Below are 18,948 nucleotides of genomic sequence, written 5' to 3' on the forward strand. Positions count from 1 at the left end.
GTGAACTTAGCAACAGGATAAGACTGACATTTTATGTTCATATTTTTATAAAAGCAAATGTTGCTGATTTTAAAATGACAGCCTGGTCAGGAGATCAGAGTTCTCAAGCCTTACAGACAAATGGAATCTTTTTCCCTTTGCCTTTTTAAATAATAATAATAATAATAATAATAATAATAATAATAATAATAATAATAATGTGGACTCTGGTTTGGTAAGGCTGAGACAGAGCTCAGAGTTTTGACATGGAAGTACACTCAGGCTTTCTGTCAATGTTTTAGGAATCCACCCATGAGACAAACCCTTTCATTAAGAACTGGTAGTCAGCTGGTGTTCTTAACTTGGAGCCACAGTCCTCCAGGGGATCCACAGAGTGTGCAGGAGGGGGTGACATCTCTGTCGAACACCTACATTTCCTCCCATTAGGCATAAAGGCAAAGAATCACATATTATAGTTGGCACAGAAGGTCAGTATTATATGTACTCATCGTTGCTGTGTAGTTATCGGACGGTCTACACTGACTCTTTTAAGCTTCTCATGAGCTGACTAATAAGTGTATTATTTAGACATGATAGGATATTAAGCTTTCAAAGATAGGATGTTCCATCGTTTGTGAGTAAATCAAGAGGACGTTATGCTAAGTGAATAAGCATAGAACAGGGAGAGAAAGCCACGTGACCCATAAGACCATTGTAAAGTGTAATGCCCTGTGCACAACAGTGTCTTCTTCATCAGAGTGCTTGTGGCTACTTGCAAGAGACCCTCGGGCTAGGCCTGTTGACTACCGACATCCCTTCATAGAGGGAAGGGTGGGGAGGGGGGACAGATCCTCCTCTGAGATCCCAGCCACTCCTTCCTGTTCCTCTCAGCCAGCTCTATGAGATGCTGTCTTAACCACGTGCGGCCTCCTGGTCTTTGGGAGTGCTACTGTATATAGGTGGAAAGCCAACTGAAGGGGGAGGGGCTCTATCTGTGTGCGTGCCCGTGCCAGGATGTGCCAGGCTGTGCCAGGCTGTGCAGCCGCCTCCAGGTTCTTTAGCACTGAATCCACTAGGTGCAAAGCCCCAAGATATATGTCCCTGCTGACACTTTTCAATGAGACTTTTCAACTTTGGGGTCACTCATGCCCCTGGAAGTAACCCCTCCTCACCCACTCTACAAGTAAGCCAAGCTGGATATTAACGGAAATTTACAGTGGTTTGGCAATGGTGCCCTGTTTGGGGGAACAGGCATATGGTTTTATCTTCCCAGAGAAAGGGGTCAGGCGACACTCATTTCTGGTGTGAGATCTAAAATGAACCTGGTTGCCTGATTCAATCCAGGTTCACCTCTTACTCAGCACGTGACCCTGAGCAAATGACCTTGTCTCTTCCCACCTCCATGTGTCAGACATAGTGAAGATAACAGCACCCATCCTGTGAAGTTCCTTCCAGGAGCTGGAAAAATGGCTCAGTGGTTAGGAGGCCATAATACCCTCACGCCCAAGTCCTATTCCCAGTACCCACATGCAGTGGCTCACAACCACCTGTAACTCCAGCTCCAGGAAAACCTGACACCACTGACCTCTAGGACATACTTACACTTAATTTAAAAATAAAAACACAGTTGGTTTTCGTAGTCACATTAAAAATAAATGAGTTCATATGTGTAGCCCTCAGAACAAAGCCTAATGCGCAGTAAGATCTCAGGGAACACCCATGAGGTTAGGTTGCTACAGAAGAGGAACTGGGGCTCAAGGAGAAACCATGTGCCCCATGAGATGGTGCCTGTGAACGGAGCTTCTCAGACACAGCATGGTCCGTCCACACAAGGCCATTCCTGAATCTGCCTTCTCTCTCCTGCCAGGGTCTGATGACATTCTCTTGGGAGTTCAACCATCTGGCCTGGGTTCTCGGTGAGTATGGGTGGTTCACTTCAGTGGACATGCATGAGAATGCCTCCAAGCAGGCACCCGTGGGCTTCTGCAGAGAGTGTCCTCTGGCACAGGCTAGTGAGCAGCTCCGGCTACAGTGGTGGAGACGGGAGAGCCAAAGAGGGTGGATCTCACTGCTAACCAGAAGTAGATCCATAATCTAGGGCCCAGGACCCCTGATTCTTAGTTCAGTGACCGCCCATCACTCAAAGTGACACCAAAGGATGACTCTCGTGCTCAGACACATATGGGAACTCTGGGGAATTGAACAGAATGTATCAGGCGTAGGCACATGGGGGACTATGGGGCACAGCAGTCCCTTGACTCATCAGAAGTCATGCGTCCTCTGGTCTGTGGTCACCCAGGAATGTAGTGTTTGTGCCTCTCAGGATGATGCTGACTTCCTAAGAAAAACTGAAAACCTGCACTTAGTAAGAATTCCCAGATTCTAATGCACTGTGCCAAGTAAATGAGTCTGAAGGGCAGGTTTAGCCCTGTGCCTGGCCCTTTACTCATCCAGTCTCAAGCCCTCGGTCTGATTAGAAGCAGTGTCCTAGCTCTTACCATAGCAGAGCGTACAGCTGGACAGGCGTTCCATATCCTGCTGGCGCTCGGTCTCCCACATAAACAAGTGAAATTCGTTGGGTCCATCCACCTAGTTCAAACATACACACACAAATTCATGACCAGGTGGGTTAAATTCCAAGTCATTGTCTGTGGCTTTTAAGGAAATACACAATTACATAAATAAATACGTAGAAACAATTTGACCTTATGTAACACATTTATAATCATGTAGGATCCTAGATCTAAGGAGACACATACTATGTACTATGGAGGAAATTCTGGAATGTCCAAAGAGAACGAGGCAGACACCATGAAGGAAGCACCTGTAGGATATTCCTGGTGATCAGGGCTGGGGCATAATACAGCTAGCAGATAAGAATAGAGAATCAGAGCCAGGCAGTGGTGGCGCACGCCTTTAATTCCAGCACTTGGGAGGCAGAGGCAGGCGGATTTCTGAGTTCAAGGTCAGTCTGGTCTACAGAGTGAGTTCCAGGACAGCCAGGACTACACAGAGAAACCCTGTCTCAAAAAACCAAAAAAGAAAAGAAAAATAAATAAATAAAAAGAATGGAGAATCAGAGGAGCTTTGGCAAAATGGAAAAATCTGTTTATCTCTTTCATGTACCTCTCTGATCATGATTAGTAGAGAAACTAACAACAAAGATTAAAAACAAAATGGGAATAGTAACCGTAAAACCAACAAGGTCCCTAGAACACCTTTGAGGTGCCTTCTTCCTAGAGGCAGAGCCAAACTACATTTCCCAGCCTCCTTTGCAATGAGTTCCTACAAATGAATGACTGTTGTTTGGTTAATGGAATGCATGCCATTCCAGGGCATGCACTGCAGTTCCTTGCTCCTTCTCCTACCTTTGCCAGTCAGGTTTAAAGAATGGAGAAGTAAAGCGTTCGATGCCCTAAAGTATAATGAGACTGCTGATAGAAAAAGCCAAGGTCTTGAAGTAGCTAAATACAGAAACTTCCCCACCCCCACGATCTTACATAAGGGCTCCATTCACATCATGACATTCTGGTTGGGGATGAATGGTTCCACAGTTAGCCAGGCCTGACTAACACTGTCCCTGAGACTTCTACCTCATGATGAAAACTAGAAATGGTCTCCAAGCCTTCCTCTCAAACACTGAGGTGGGGTCTGCAAACCTGCAGGGGGTCTGAGCTTATGCACAGCCATCTTTTTATCCACTCTCTATTGAAGCATGAATGATGGAACCTCGCTGAGGATCTGCTCCTCCTCCTTCGTGCTCATGGCCAGAAACAAGCCAACTCTCACACTCCTCTAGGTAGGAAGGTGGCCATGCCACAAAGATGTCCTGCTAGCTCTCAGGAAGACAGAGTCAAGGGTTACTCTGGAAAAGAACTTCCTGTACCATAGACTCTTTACGGAGCTCATTGCTTTTTCTACTTGATGCTCCAGCAGACCTTCATCACTACCTTTCAAAGTAGGCTCACTTGAAGGAAACATCTTAATGAGGGAAGAAATATGAAGAATTGACATTTATTTATATTAATATAACACAGAGACCAAAACAAAAAGACAAAAAATCCAAGAAAGGCAAAATCACATCTCTCTCATTCTTTACAGGGCAAAAAGAACATTAAGTTGTACCCAGGCTGATTAGTAACTACTACCTAAAAGTCCTCACAAGCCATGTAGAGACAGACAGGTGACAGAGCCATGCCTTCACTTGTGGAAAGATAGACAGAGGACCTTCAAGAAAGAAAGGACTCTCTCTGACAGATGATATGTTTTAGGAACTCAAGGGAAGGGGTTGATGAAATCAATGACATTTGGCACTTTTCAGGGCATAAGGAGGAATATTTAGCAGGCAAAGCAGTGGTGGTAGCCTTCGAGTGTGCGGGATAGCATGTACCAAGACTCGGAGCTGGACAATCGCTTCCTAGCTGAACTCTGCTCACTGACCCATTTCCTGTGTGTTAGATAATGTCCTCCTCCAGTGTGCAGCTGTTGCATACATCTGAGCCATGAGGCTGACACATGGGAGACACTAATACAGAGTCTTCTTGAATACATCACGCAGATCTCCAAATGGCCAACACATCCAAGCATGGACTAGCCAAATGTACCCAATTCATCACTCCAGATTAAACCAGTGTAAACAGGAATATGACGTGTCGCCATCTTACTGGAAGTCACAGGAGGAGATTTGGAAGCTTCTGGGAACAGGATCCATGGCAGTGAACCAGGAGAAATGAGAAACTGGAATAACCCTAAAAGCTTTATCAAAGCCTTGTAGGGATATGTTAAATTGGTATACAACTATTTTTAAGTCACAAAGTATGGCTGACGCTATATGTAAAATACAAACTTTTTTTTTTCCCCACGAGATGACGGGAGAGATGGTGGGACTCGAACCGGTGCACCAAGAGACGGGGCGCCCTCTGCGGGCGGGAGCCTTAAGGGCCGAGCCACCGGCGGTTCGCTAAATACAAACTTTAAATGAAGTTTTAAAGCAGTGAAATACCTCAGACAAATGTAGACATTCACCCTACATCTGCACAAATTCATGTTCCTCTATCTTAGAGATGGCTCCAGGAGAAAGTTCTAGGCCAAGATTGGGGACTCTGGGTTATCATCCTTGATCTGCCTGTTGTGGCAATGTGGCCACAGAGAGGTATCTGCCTTCAGTTTGCTTGGGAACACAGTTTTAGGATGGAAGTAGATACATCTGGGTTCTCCTGTGCCAGAACAGCCTGGTCTTAAATTACTGTCATCTGTGTCCACATCTGTTCAGGACAATATAGGAGACCTTCTGCTCTTCGCATCTCAGAGCCTATAACTCTTCCATGTTTTATTTAGCTCATTGGAAAGTTACCAAATTCAATCAAATTTGATTAGATACACAATTTTCACTTTTTAACTTTTCTTGGGAACAATAATTTTAGGATTCCACTTAACAGCTGTACTGTCCTTGCAAAATAATTGTGGTAACAAGGAGTCCACAGGGAAGCTATGACTCAAGATAGATACATCTATTAATAACTTACCATGACTTTGACCTTAGGCTTGCCAGCATAGTCACTGCCAGTGAAGAGGGGAAAAAGGTGTTTCCTGAGAAAACTCAGGCAGAAGGAGAGAGCGTGGGAGGGTCGCTGGTGTGAGGAGAGAACACTAGCCCATTGCTTCCTGCTGAGAATCGCATCCACATCAGAGCAGGGAAACTAGAGGACCTCAGAGGCAAGCTGAAGTCAACTATCATTAGAATCTGCACCATTGACATCCTCACAACCGACTTCATTCCTACACATCCAGTAGTGTTTGCAGCAGTGGGGAAGCACACAGCCAACAGCAGCCTCGGGAAACAGAGCCAACAGCAGCCTCTGGAATGCGGGTCCTCCTTAGGGCTCTCTACTCTGGTAAAGTGGGATTCCTGAGGCTGCCACAGCTAAAGGATTTCAGGACAAGTTATAATGAGGCACTGTTGGTGATTAAGTGTTTAGAAAAATACAGGAAAGGGACAGACATAGTCCCAAGGCATAGGTGTGGGCCTCTTGGGAGACAGAACTGCTTTGGTATCTTTTCCCTTAGAGAACTGGCTACACTCCTCTGAGGTTGTGCTCTACAACAAGAATTAAAGGTTAAGCCAAATGAGCCTTTCTCACACTTCTGGCTAAGACTGCGTCTACACATTAAGCAGATCTTAAAATTTAAGTGAGATGTAAAGTCTGTTTTAGCTGGTAGACTTATTTTTCTTACCTTGGAGAGTTTCCTAAGGTGGGCTGAGAGACAGAGTCTGATTCCCCAGAACCCACAGGAAAAAAGAAAAAATATAGTTGACCCACACTTATGATCCCAGCACTAGGGAGGTAGGGACAGACAGATCCCTGGGGCTCAACAGCCAGCTAGGCTAGCCAACTTGGCAAATTCCAAGGCTATGAGAGATCCTGTCTCATAAGAAAAGGTGACTGACACCTGAGGAACAGCCAAGGTTGTCCTCTGACCACCACAGGTCACCTTCATACATGTGAACCTGCATGTATACTATACAACACACACACAATTTTCCTTTTGTGAATAAAATTGTAAGGTTTTATGGGGTGAAATGTACTGTTTAAGATTTAAGAATAAGGGGCTAGGAAGATGGCTTAATAGGTAAGAGTGTTTGTGAGCCAAACATGAGGACCCAAGTTCAAATCCCCAAGAAGCATGAAAAAAATCCAAAAGCTCAGGATAGCCATGCAACACACTCCTGTTCCCCCAGTGTTATGATAGTCCAGAGATAAGAGGATCTCTCAAGCTTGCTGGTTGCCTGCTACCTCCAGGTTCCAATAGAGACCCTGTCTCAAAGGAATAAGGAAGAGAATAACAGAGTAGAACACTCAATGTCTTCTGACTGTGAGTGCTCTCAACCCATTCCGGCATATGTAGTGAGAGAATTTTGGTCTCCTTAAAAACACATAAATATTGTAAGAATGGGGTCTCATTTTAATCCCAGGTATGGGATCTGGGGCTGTTTCAGATTGTCCATAGCGCTGACTATGATTTGCCACGTGCTCTAGCAGGGGTATGATTTTGCCAGCTGCAGATAGTTTCTGCGATTGTGCAATGTTTGGAGACTCTTCAGAGGGGATTAAATGCTAGATCCCTGAGAGGCATGGGTTGGTGGTTGGTGGTTGGTTGCTGTTGGTTGTGGCTTATTAAGTAGTCATGTACAAAGACGAAGCAACAAGAAGAAATTAGATCTCCTGGGCAATGTTCAAACTTGCCACAAGAAACCTGATACCTCTAATCAGTCTAAGGATAATTACATACCCTTTCCCCTCTTTTTTACTCTCTAGTGTTAGGGGGTTGAAAGGGTGGAAGAAAGAGGATCCCACAAAGTAGCCAAAGTCTGGCATATCGTATACACACATATACCACACACACACACACACACACACACACACACACACACACGAATGCACATGCACACACAAAGATTTAGGGATAAGAGAAATGCTGACAGGCTGAACCCTGTCAAACATTCTGGCCCCAAACAGCCATAGTTTATTCATTCATCGTGATGTTCTTGTTTGAGATGTCTTGTTTTACGGAAATACACATCATCTCTGTAGGTACTTGCAGTTTGACCTGTTGTGTTGAAGTTTCCTGACACTAGCTCTGCAGGAAAGGCAAACTAGATCCCAGGCTGAGGGGCTTTCTTTCCATTTTCATGTCACCTCTAATGTTTCCTGCCTTTTTATCCCACCTTAGTGGTAAAGACAGGAAGAGAATACACATACCCATGGGTTTGCACAGACATTTTTGCTGGCAGAACGACTCAAGAGCAACACTCACACCTCACCACATCCTACCCCTCATACTAAAGCCCTTCCCATGAACCCTTATCCTGGAGACTCCAAGGCTTTAACTTAATGTTTCAGTTGTTGTACTCAGCTGCCAGAGGCCAAAAGAAAATGTTCATTCCTGGGACCAAGCTGCGGGAGGCTCTTAGCCTGAAAAAAAAAAAAAATGAAAACAGACAGGGAGGGTGGAAGCAAGGCCTAGGGAGGGAGGTTTACCTTGGAGAGAGTTGGAGCTAACTAGACACTAAGGAATGTGCAAACCATCTGGCACTACTCGGAAAAGAAGAAGAAACTGTGAGAGTGAGGATGTTAAGAGGCCAGAGGAAGAGAGAAAGGACAAAGCCACCATCTAAACCTGTGGCTGGCCCAAGGAGCTTGGATAGAGCTTTGGTTCCTCTATCATAGTGTCACCAAAGTCAACCAAGCAACCCACTCTTCCTGCACTCCCCAGAAACACTAGGAGTCAGAACTGGGGTAGGAGTGTGTGTGATGGTTTGTAAATGTTTGGCCCAGGGGGTGGTACTATTAGGAGGTGTGGCCTTGTTGGAGGAAGTGTATCCAATGGGTGTGGGCTTGACCCTCTTCCTAACTGCCTGGAAGCCAGTCTTCTCCTAGCAGCCTTCAAATGAAGATGTAGAACTCTCAGCAACTCCTGCACCATGCCTGCCTGGATGCTGCCATGCTCCTGCCTTGATGATAATGGACTGAACCTCTGAACCTGTAAGCCAGCCCCAATTAAATGTTGTCCTTGTAAAAGTTGCTTTGGTCACGGTGCCTGTTCACAGCAGTAAAACCCTATGACAGTATACAGTGAGAAAGAGGGACTTGGGAATATGCCATATCAGGATGCAAATTCCTGTACTATGTGGCTTACAACAAGTCATTTCTCCCTCTTGCCTTTGTTCACTTCATCTGGGCAATGTAGGTTATCATTTCTAACTGGTGGGACAGTCATGAGGGTTAGATTTATTTATCGACCTTACACAGACTATAATCACCTCAGAAGAGAGACTCAATGCAGAATCATCTGTGCTGAGTTGGTCTACAGGCATGTCTGTGGGGAGAGCATCTTAACTAAGTTAATGGATATGGGAAGATCCAGCCTACTGTGGCCATGAGTGCCACCATTCCCTAGGCAGGGGATTCTTTATGAGAGTAGAGAATTTAAAAACCATATCTAGAGCTAGGGTCACAGCTCAGTTGGTACAGAACTGGCCACACAAGCTTGGGGATGTTTGATTTCCCCACACCCATGTAAAAGGCTGGGCATGGTGGTGTGGAGGTGAATTTGTAATCCTAGGGCTAGAAAGGACAAGACAAGTAGATCCCTCGGGCTGCCTAGCCAGCCAGCCTAGCCTAATAGAAGAGCTTCAGTTCCCAGTGAGAGACCACGTGAGCAAAACCAAGGTGGACAGCTCTGGATGAACTACATCTATGGTTGACTGCTGGCCTCCACATGCATGCACGCATACATGTGCACACACATACACACAAAATATCTTCATGTGACTTTCACAGATTCTAAAATGACATCGAAATTGAAGTTTCACATACACACACATCCCAATTTCTTCATCTTCTATAGCTGATGGCGGATGAAGGAGGAGGATTTCTGTGACAGCCAGCTCTCTATTCTCTGGATTTGCTAAGGAGTAAAAGTTGGACCAGTTTATAGACATATCTCCTAATGTTCCCCATAAAGATAAAATGCCCTAAAAGAGAGAAAGAACTTAGAACTTGGAAGGTCTCTGTTTTACTGTTTTTAATTTTTGAATTCAAAGCCTTGGGGCCCATGAGAGCCCCAAACCTTGAACGCTCGCTTAACTGCTGTGTCTCTGTAGCGTTGTCTGAAGAACAGGCTCATCATGCTGCATAACTCATTGGGTTCTGAGGATTAAGTGAATCAATAAAGGCTTAGAATGGTGGCTGGATCAATAAACATGAGCGATTTTCCTAGGCGTTGTTTCAAGGGAATCCGTGTGGGGCTTTTTAGAAAGAAAAATGAAATCCAAGGTCTGGCATGCAAGCTGTACTTTCTCTCTAATGCTCAGCTTCTTCACTTTAAAAAGGCTAATGAAGGCTTGTGTTTTGAGGCATAAGACCTCAGTAATGACAGGCACAGGAAGTCCTAGTGCAATAATGCCATTTAATTTAAGGCTGAAAACAATTCCATGGATAACAAAAGAAAAAAGAAAAACCTTTCCAAAAGGCATGGCGGTCTCCAAGTATACTCAAATGAACTAAAAAGTCAGGTTATCTGTTTGTATAATCAATTCAACTTGAGCTACAATCATCCTCCCAGAAGAAGTATGTGGAGGTTGTTCTGAAAAATTACAATAACACAGAGGTGAAAGACAAAAGCCTCACACACATCGGCGAGCCTTTGGGCAGGGAATTCAGAAGATGGACCACAAGATAAACCCACTGCCTTCACTAGATTGCCCTCATGTAAGGAATAAGGAACAAGGGAAGGCTGCCATGTACCCGCTGGAGAAGAACAAGGGCTGAGAGGCCCTGAAGATGCGGGTGGTTGTCATTTCGACAATTTCTCTCCTTCCCAGTGTCACCGGTAGCAAGGTCATTCATTACATCTGAACTGACAAGCACCATTTAACATCTTTTCCAAACCATTAAATTTTCAAAATGCCGAGCTGTCCCCCCCACCCACCCCCCACCCCCACAGCCTGGGGCAAGAGCATGTCCACAGGATGGAGAGAGGGTGGCTAAGAGAGACAGCACAGTAGATTCAAGTCGGCAACTTCACCTCACAGAGCATTTCATGCTTTCACTCTGAAGCCTGCCCGCCATGAGGAGGGCAAGCAGGCCATGACTAAAGATGTACTTACAAATCAGAAGCAAACACTAGCTGTCCAGCAGCCCGTCAGAAAGCAGCACACTCAGGGGGATCTGACTGCACACAGTGTCACTCTCTAAATGTCAGAGGCCAACCTTTCTGAGAAATGGAGGTGTTGATAGTTATGCCTGGATAGAAGCCTACTGAACACTGCAGCATAAACCTCTCTCCATGCCTTTTGCGGTTTGGATGGTTTGGTTTTTTTTAGTTTAGTTTGGGTTGGGTTTTTTGGAGATGGTGTCTTGCATAACCCAGGTTGGTCTTGAACTTGCTACGTGGCCAACAGTGACTATGAATTTCTGATTCCCATACCTCCAGCTCCCAAGTACTAGGACTGCAGGCATATGCCACTTTCCTCAGTTTATGTGGGGCTAGGATCAGACCCAGGGCTTCACACACACTAGGCAACTATCCTAGTAACTGAGCTATATCCTCAGACCCCAGTGTTTCATTTCTGAGCCAAGGAAAATGAGACTCAGACAGTTCAACTGTTATGACAGTACCTATAAACACCCTGTCACCTATGAAAGTGAAAAAAAAAAAAACATTGCATCTCTAACTTAAGTGGTTAGCTTTATACTCTGCCTTTATCAAAGTATTCTGAAAACTACCAAGATCTCCCCCAACAGCCTGCCTGTGCAGACATCTTGCTAGGCCAGAAGGATGCAGCAAGAGCAAGAAAGAATTCCATCTCTTCCTTTTCTCTTTGTTTGAGATGGCTGCCATCCTTCGTGGTAGTTTGCAAGCTGTCACAAGCTTATCCATTGATTCTTAGACACACGCATTGTGTGTCAACCAAATTTCTCACCTAGCAGTTCTGCTGCACAACTCTATCTCAAGAGAAAATGAAGTGATGTGATACAGTTGAATCCATTCCTTACTAAGGAGGACCATGTGACACTTCCATTTTTCCTGGTCAGAAATGGTCAAGTGTCGGTCATGTCACATGGCTAAATCTAGCATTCACACACAACGGAAGAAAATCGACCTTCAGTGTGATAAATCGTCCCAGAAACTCTGTGAGCACGAACTGCATAGGTTTTAGTTAGAAGAGAAAACTTTAGAGACTAGATATCTGGACAACTTCTAGTGTCTACACATATTGAAACACCACACTGACGTAAGGAACAACTTACCTATGCTATGCACACAACATGAACGAGCAAGACCAGACATGTGGCCTGGAAGAAGTCAGATACAAAAGACTAAATAATGAGTGATTCCATTTATACCAAGACTCAAAATATGCAACAGCTGCTTGTGATCAGAGTCACAGGGGTAGTTACCTTGGGCTGTGTGGCTTGGTAAGGACTGGGGGGAGAATTTATAAATGCCAAAGGTGCTCTGAATCTTAAATCACATCCTGGTCACAGAGGAGTAAAATACATAAGAATCCATCTGGACCTGCTCTGTCTGCAAAAAGACCTAAGTTCAGATCCCCAAGTAACTAGGCAAAAATCCGGATACAGCACAAACCTGTAATCCTAGCACTGCAGAAACAGAGTCAGGAGAATACTGGGGCTTGCTGGCCAGCCAGTCTAGCCTACTGAGCAAGCTCCAGGACAGGGAATCTCAAATCACAAGGTAATCAGCTCCTGAGGAATGACAGCCAAGGTCGAGCTCTGGTGTTCACATGTATGCCTATGTATACACGTGTGTGAGTATATGTGTGTGTATATGCACACGCACACAATCCATGCACGTGTGTGCTTTAAAAGCACAGCATTTTTCCATGTTGTTAAATGGACACATAAGGTTATATACAGGTAAGAGGAAGGGGGAAGAGGTGGAAGAAAGCCATGGTGGATAATCTCTGGTGTTAGATTAGCATATTGTAATGAACAAGCTTGACAGCAGATGGTAGTCTGCCACTAACTAGTTACTTGACCTTCAAAAATATCCTTACCTTCTCTAAGCCTCGATTTTCACATTCTTGCAGTAGAGAGGACAAGGCCTAACTAATAGAGCTTTGGGGACATTACATGCGATAACATCTTTGAGACCCTTAACACAGTTCATGTGCTTCCTAAGAGCCATTAGTCTCTAGTAGCTCTGTCAAGAGTGTCCATACTGAGACCCCCCCCCCCTTCCATATTCAACAATTTCTGGAGAAGTCTTGCCCTGAACCACTTTCACTGCTCACCTCATCCCTTGTAGATTGGGGGGTGGGGGGAACAACCAGACTAACTCCCGAACCTCTTCCCACTAGCCCTTGCACATCCTCCCATCAGGCCTTGTACCTCATCCCATCAGCCCTGGCACCTCCTCCCATCAGCCCTTCCCACACCTCACATACCAGTAGGGCTTCTGGAAGGTTGTGCTCCTCTGTGAAGGTCACGACTGCTGTAACAACGTCCGCTGCATGGAGTTCCAGCATGGCTGTGCTGACAGAGGTTGTGTCATAGTTCCTACCCGCCTGGAAGAACACGGCTACCTTCCTCATCAGAAGGCCTGAGCGTACACGTTTGAATACATGTCTAGCCACAAACCTCATGGTGGCCCCAAGGTTCCGGGACCCAGATGAGCGTTCCAGGGGGATTTTCCTGACAGCCTGTAGAAGGGCAGCTTTTCCCCGGTGGTCTGACAAGCGCACTAGATAATCTATCTTCCTGTTGTAGGAAACAATGGCCACTCGGGCACCAGTGGGGCAGTTGCTCTCACTCACTTCCAGCTTCATCAACAGAGATAATAAAATGTTTCTCATCCTCTCAAAGTCTGACTGGGAGACATCATTGGACATGTCCAAGGCAAAGACCACTTCCGTTGGGAATGCTGGGCATCTAGAGATACCTTGACACAGGGATACACAGACTTGAGATATCTGAGCTGCGGCTAGACAGGCCAGGGTTTATGTAAACGGTCAGCAATATTTACCTTTTGAGCAAGCTGGAAGGGAAAAAGACACTGTTAGTGTCTATATATGGGCAGTTTATATGTCAATATAAAATACACTTTTTTGGGTTGACAGCTTCTCTGTCACTGAAGCTGACCTTGAATTTAAAATTCTCTTGCTTTAGTCTCCCAAGTATTGGGATTTTCAAACCATATCACACTTTGAAAAAAATCCTCTTTTGAAAAATTCAAATAACCTTCTAGATACCCCTCCCTAGTATGGCAAAAGCCCCTACGATTTGCCCAGGCTCCATCTCTTTATTTTTTTTCTATTATAATAGGGCCTCAGTTTCTGACTGGGTATGTGACTGCCTGAAACAAATGTCACACTTCCACTGGGCTAGCTGTCTTACTACATTCTAGATAACATGGTAAGACTTTGCAAAAGCATCTTTATATCCTAATGAAACCCATTACTTGTAAGGTTAAAGGAGAGAGGCAAGAGCACCCTTTGCCCTTTGCCCTTTGCCCTTTGCCCTTTGCCCTTTGCCCTTTGCCCTTTGCCCTTTGCCCTTTGCCCTTTGCCCTTTGCCCTTTGCCCTTTGCCTCTCCCTTCCCTTCCAGGCTGGATGAAATGTAGATTCAATGACTGAAGCTTGATTAACTTCTCAGAGCACGAGATAATTTGGGAAATATAGCAACTAACACACACATGATGACAAGAAAATACAAGGAGACTTCATCCTGGAACGCACACCCTAGGACTCCACATCATCCCAGATTGATGATGTCTAAGCTTTGACCTGAGAGACATGTTTCCCCATTGTTATTGAGGATTTTGGTTACATTCAACTAAAATTAAATCCAATTAAAATTAAATCCAATTAAAGCACTAAGCTATTCTGAAGCTGTATTTTACATGCATCTCATATATATGTAAAATATATATGCATCTCATTCTTATGTAAAATATATATGTGTGTATATATGTGCATAACACATGCTCATAAAAAATTAAGATTATCCTTAGTTCCCCATCTATGTATCAAAACATAAAAATACTTTTGTTTTATAAAATTTGGAGCTTAAAGTATGTTTGACTCTGAATCATGTTACACTTGGTGTGACTTTTTTATCATTAAATGACAAGTGCTATCATATATTGTACTATGTAGCTGTCCTGTGATTCCTTCAGCCAGTGTCTCTCAGTATGAGCACATATGTACAAGTATCTGTTTCTATTTGTCCGATTACATCTGCCTATCGCAGTAATTATGGGCTTTTATGGGACTCTTTAGGCAGCGTTTTAGAGTCCCCCAAGTCACTTTCATACATTTCTTAAACCAGGGCTAAGGATTATTTCAACTTTGACTTTTGATTATTTTGACTCAAAATATTTCCAATTTGAAACCTAGACCTGGTGGTACAAGCCTGCATTCCTAGCTCTCAGGAGGTTAACACAGGAGGAATGCAAGTTTGAAGCCACAGCAGTATATATAAGGAGTTTCTGGCCGGATAGGTTAATTAGCAAGACCCTTTCTCTAAAGACCAGAACTATATAAATAAATATACATATGTATGTATATAGTATGTATGTATGTATGTATGTATGTGTAGCAAGTATGTATATATTTCCAGTTTGAGAATCATAATGAGCCTATCATAGTTTTAACTGATAATCTTTGATTTACACTGGGGTGAATATTCTCACAGGTGCATTGTTAATTTGTAGGTTTTTTTCTTCTCTGACTCTTTCTGTCTCTTGCCTATTTTCAGTTTAAAAGTTTTTTTTTTTTTAAAATGTAAATTTAGCTCTCCAAAAAGTCTATGCTTATATATAAAAATGATTATGAAGCAGCAGTTTTCATCTTAACGTGACATAGCAAGGGCACTGAGTTCTTCACTTGAGTCTGTTGCTTCTATCTCGAATATTCTTTCTCACTTTTCTATTTGCTTTTGACCTTGTGGTGCTCCTCAATGTAAAGGGTTTAACTTTCTCTATGGTTAGTTCTTCCTTTCTATCCAAGCTGATAGTATTCCTCTATGTGACTTCCATGAAAATGGATCCTGGACTCTCCTTGAACAGCAGCTGGTTGGGAGTGGACAGAAGCCAGAAGGTTGAGCAAGAAGGCAAGTGGTTGTGTAGAAAATCCAAACTTCTACACCAAGAGCTTTCAACTGAGTGTTCTTTCCCTATCGCCAGTAAGGAGAGATGTGTGCTCTCTGTGGATACAAATACCCATGATGTTCTTAAAGAGAGCACAAAGAGTCAACCAGTCATGTGACAAAGCTGGACCTAAGACCTAATGGTTCACAGTTCCATTTCTGCAATGAAAATGCCAACCAAATAGGGCACGTTTATTTTCAAAAATGTCATCATGAATACTGTTGGTTGAAATAAAAGGAACAGGGCTTCCCATGCTCTGTTCCACAGACCAAGATGGAGGCACATGGGTATGCAAGTATGGTTACATTTGGGGGGATCCAGCCTTGTATGGGGGACTTTTTCTTCAGTACTGAGATGGTGTGCTTTTCAAACTACTTTGTTTCAGAGCCCACTGAGGAAGAGATGACTTACTGAAAGGGAGATTGGGCCCAGTCTGCTAATTTATAAGATCTTTCTACAATGGACAAGGCACTTCCCAAGTCTCAGTCAAATCCTTGGGTGACTTATGTCCTAAGTCCTTGATCCACACCCCCCCACTGTCGCCTCCCAAACAACTTACGGCAGTTTTCTCGCACGAAATCAACAATTTCACAAGGCTGTAGAGAGATGGGGAAAGACGGAGAGGAAATAAGCATTTAATTTGGAGCAGATTTTATTGTCATGACTGGAAATGACATATGTGCATGTTATCAGGACCTAGCGGAAGCATTTAAATGCGTAATAGAAAACCACAAAATTGTTAGAGCTGGTGGTACCACCGAACAATATTATTTCCAGATTCATCCACTACTTTAAAACATTTGAAGGATTTTATATGGCATGTTGAGATAGGTAGGTCGGGTATACCGTTTTACTTTGTAATATGCCTCACATATCAATGGGATCAAGTCTGATGTGGAAGGTTGATATCCAGGAATCTCAAGAGAGAATACGAGGGACTGCTGGCAATGTATGCATTTTTATAGAAGTGTTTGCTAGACTTCTTTGGAAGGACTGCTGAGACAGGTACCTCCATAACCTGACTCCTGGAATTCTACCTCTTTTTTTTTTTTTTAATCCTTTATAGGGATAATCTCTTGTGTACTATGTGGAAGCATCACCTGCCAATAAACAGCTAATGGCCAATAAACTGAGGCAGGCTTAAAAGGTGGGACATCTGGCAGAGAGAAAGGAACTCTGGGAAATAGGGAGGAGGATTCCTTACAAGGACTTGGAGGAAGTTGGATGCATGAAACTGAGGAAAGGTAACTAGCCAAATGTGGCAGACATAGAATAGTATAAGTGTGCTAATATAAGTTACAAGCTAGTTGGGGGACAAGCCTAACTTAAGGCCTAGACATTTTATTCATAAATAATGAGCCTCTGAGTCACTACTTGGGAACTAGGGAGCAGGTGGGGAGCCTGCAGTTATAATCCCGCCCTCTCTCTTTTCTTCTTCCTTCAACCTTGGACCCCACCACTTCCTATTCTTCAGTTGTTTCTGCATCTTATAACTCCACTTAACAGTCTCTGTGCACTTAGGAGAAAAGTGCTTTTTGTCATTGCTGATATTAATTTTGGAGTGTCCCATGAGACACGAAAGCCTGTGCTATTCTGTGAATTGGCATATTCAAAATACATAGCTTTATAAACAGTGTTTTTAGCTTTACAGAAGAGCATTCTTCAGAAAGGAGGTAGCTTGCAAATATTTTCTTTTTTAATACTTAAAATATTCTAATTTTATAGTGGCATTTCTGGGAAAAAATACTCTGTAAACTTATAGTGTTACCAAAATTTATAAAAGGAAAAATTAAGAAGATTTAAGATTAACAAATCTTGCTTTGTGGATATAAAAAGATTTATGTTACAAAATGAGTGAATTTTCAAATTAGGAGTCTTCACCTACCGTCCTATCTGACAAGCCTTTTGAGCCCTTGATGCCCTGGAAAGAACAGAAACATGCTTAAAGGTACAGGATTCTGCTTCTCAACACCTTTTCTTTATAAGCAACTGGAGATGCTGAGTGTTCATCATGGCATATATGTTGCCCTTCTCTCCTGGCCCTGGGGTTCTGCCCAGCCCAGTAAGGAGGACAAAGTCCCTGGGCAGTGCTTCTCAAACCTCAGAATCCAGGAAGCCTAGGAGGATGGAACATAGACTCTTGGAAGACCAGGTAATTTTGAAACCAATTTATAGTTCAAATTCAAATTCAAAATAATGGTCTTTCAAGATCCCAGGTCCTACCACAAGCTAATCTAAAGTACATCTGTTATCTCTCCTGTTCCTACTCTTTCAGGCCTCTCATCCCCACCCGTCTCTGCCCTCATAGTGAAAGAACCCTCCCAGAAGCCTTGCAATTACCATTGTCTGGCTCCAGCCCCTCTGGGAACTGAGCCAGTGGCTGTCTTTGTGTAGACTCTACATGGTGGTGACTTGTAGTCTTGGGCAAATCACTGTACTGAAACCCACTAAGTCAGTGCTTCATCATCAGATGACTGTGAACTACCTCTATGATGTTTGGTTTTTCTGGCTTAGTTGATTCTTTCCAGTAAAATCCCTGAACTCCAGTAAGGGACATGCTGATGTCCTCTTCTGCCTGATGAATATGTTCTTCCTCACAGAATGACAGACACACACTGGTTAGTTTTGATCAACTTAATACAAACCTTGACATATCTCAGAAGGATGAATCTCATTTGAGGAATTGTCTCAGACTGGCTTATGGACATGTCTAAGGTATTTTCTTCACTGGCAACAGATAAAGAAGGTCTCAACCAACTGTGGGTAGTTTTACCCCTAAACAGATGGGCCTGGGATATTTTCATCGCAGGTGAGGGAGCAAGCCAGTAAGCAGCATTCCTCTATGGTCTCTGTTTCAGTCCTGGACATCAAGTTCCTTTCCACCTTGAATCCCTGTTCTGACTTCCCTCAATGATAGACTGTAACCTATATTCCAAATAAACCCATTCCTCCTCAGCTTGCTTGTGGTTGGTGGTTTCTCACAGGAAAGCAAACTATACCACACTGTCTCTGAAACATGCCATAGGGCAAAGCTTCAGAGTCTTTCTACATCCCAGTGTATTCTAAACATTCTTCTAGTCTTGCAACATTATCAGTTCAGTTAAGATTGTAGGGCTGGATTATTAATGAGGATTTCCTTCTGGCTTGATGTGTTGGTCATCATGTTTGCATTGATAAGCCCATTCTCTGGTAAGTTTTATGTATTAATCTATGTATTTAGGGAGATCCATAAATCTCTAGCCACTCTAAGATCACTTCTATAGTCAGAAAAACTACATCTAGAAGGCTGTGTA

The 18,948-nt window shown here is 43.6% G+C and overlaps 1 protein-coding gene and 1 long non-coding RNA gene across 2 annotated transcripts in view; one reads left to right on the forward strand and one right to left on the reverse strand.

The window, feature by feature from the left end:
- Nucleotides 1-18,948, reverse strand: part of LOC117693537 (collagen alpha-4(VI) chain-like) — a 108,767-nt gene that overhangs the window by 11,896 nt on the left and 77,923 nt on the right. Inside the window, exons 29-33 of the mRNA XM_076917815.1 lie at nt 17,541-17,576; nt 16,215-16,251; nt 13,531-13,542; nt 12,953-13,446; nt 2,478-2,568 (exon numbers count right to left, since the gene is read on the reverse strand). Coding sequence (XP_076773930.1) covers nt 2,478-2,568; nt 12,953-13,446; nt 13,531-13,542; nt 16,215-16,251; nt 17,541-17,576 — 670 coding nt within the window. The remainder of the gene's footprint in view (nt 1-2,477; nt 2,569-12,952; nt 13,447-13,530; nt 13,543-16,214; nt 16,252-17,540; nt 17,577-18,948) is intronic.
- LOC143435408 (uncharacterized) lies at nt 1,745-18,610 on the forward strand. Its single transcript, XR_013105663.1, has 4 exons — nt 1,745-1,895; nt 16,722-16,899; nt 17,527-17,807; nt 17,931-18,610. It is a non-coding gene; the product is annotated as an uncharacterized LOC143435408 (long non-coding RNA).

This window comes from Arvicanthis niloticus, chromosome 21, assembly GCF_011762505.2.
Source record: "Arvicanthis niloticus isolate mArvNil1 chromosome 21, mArvNil1.pat.X, whole genome shotgun sequence".
Taxonomy (NCBI): Eukaryota; Metazoa; Chordata; class Mammalia; order Rodentia; family Muridae; genus Arvicanthis; species Arvicanthis niloticus.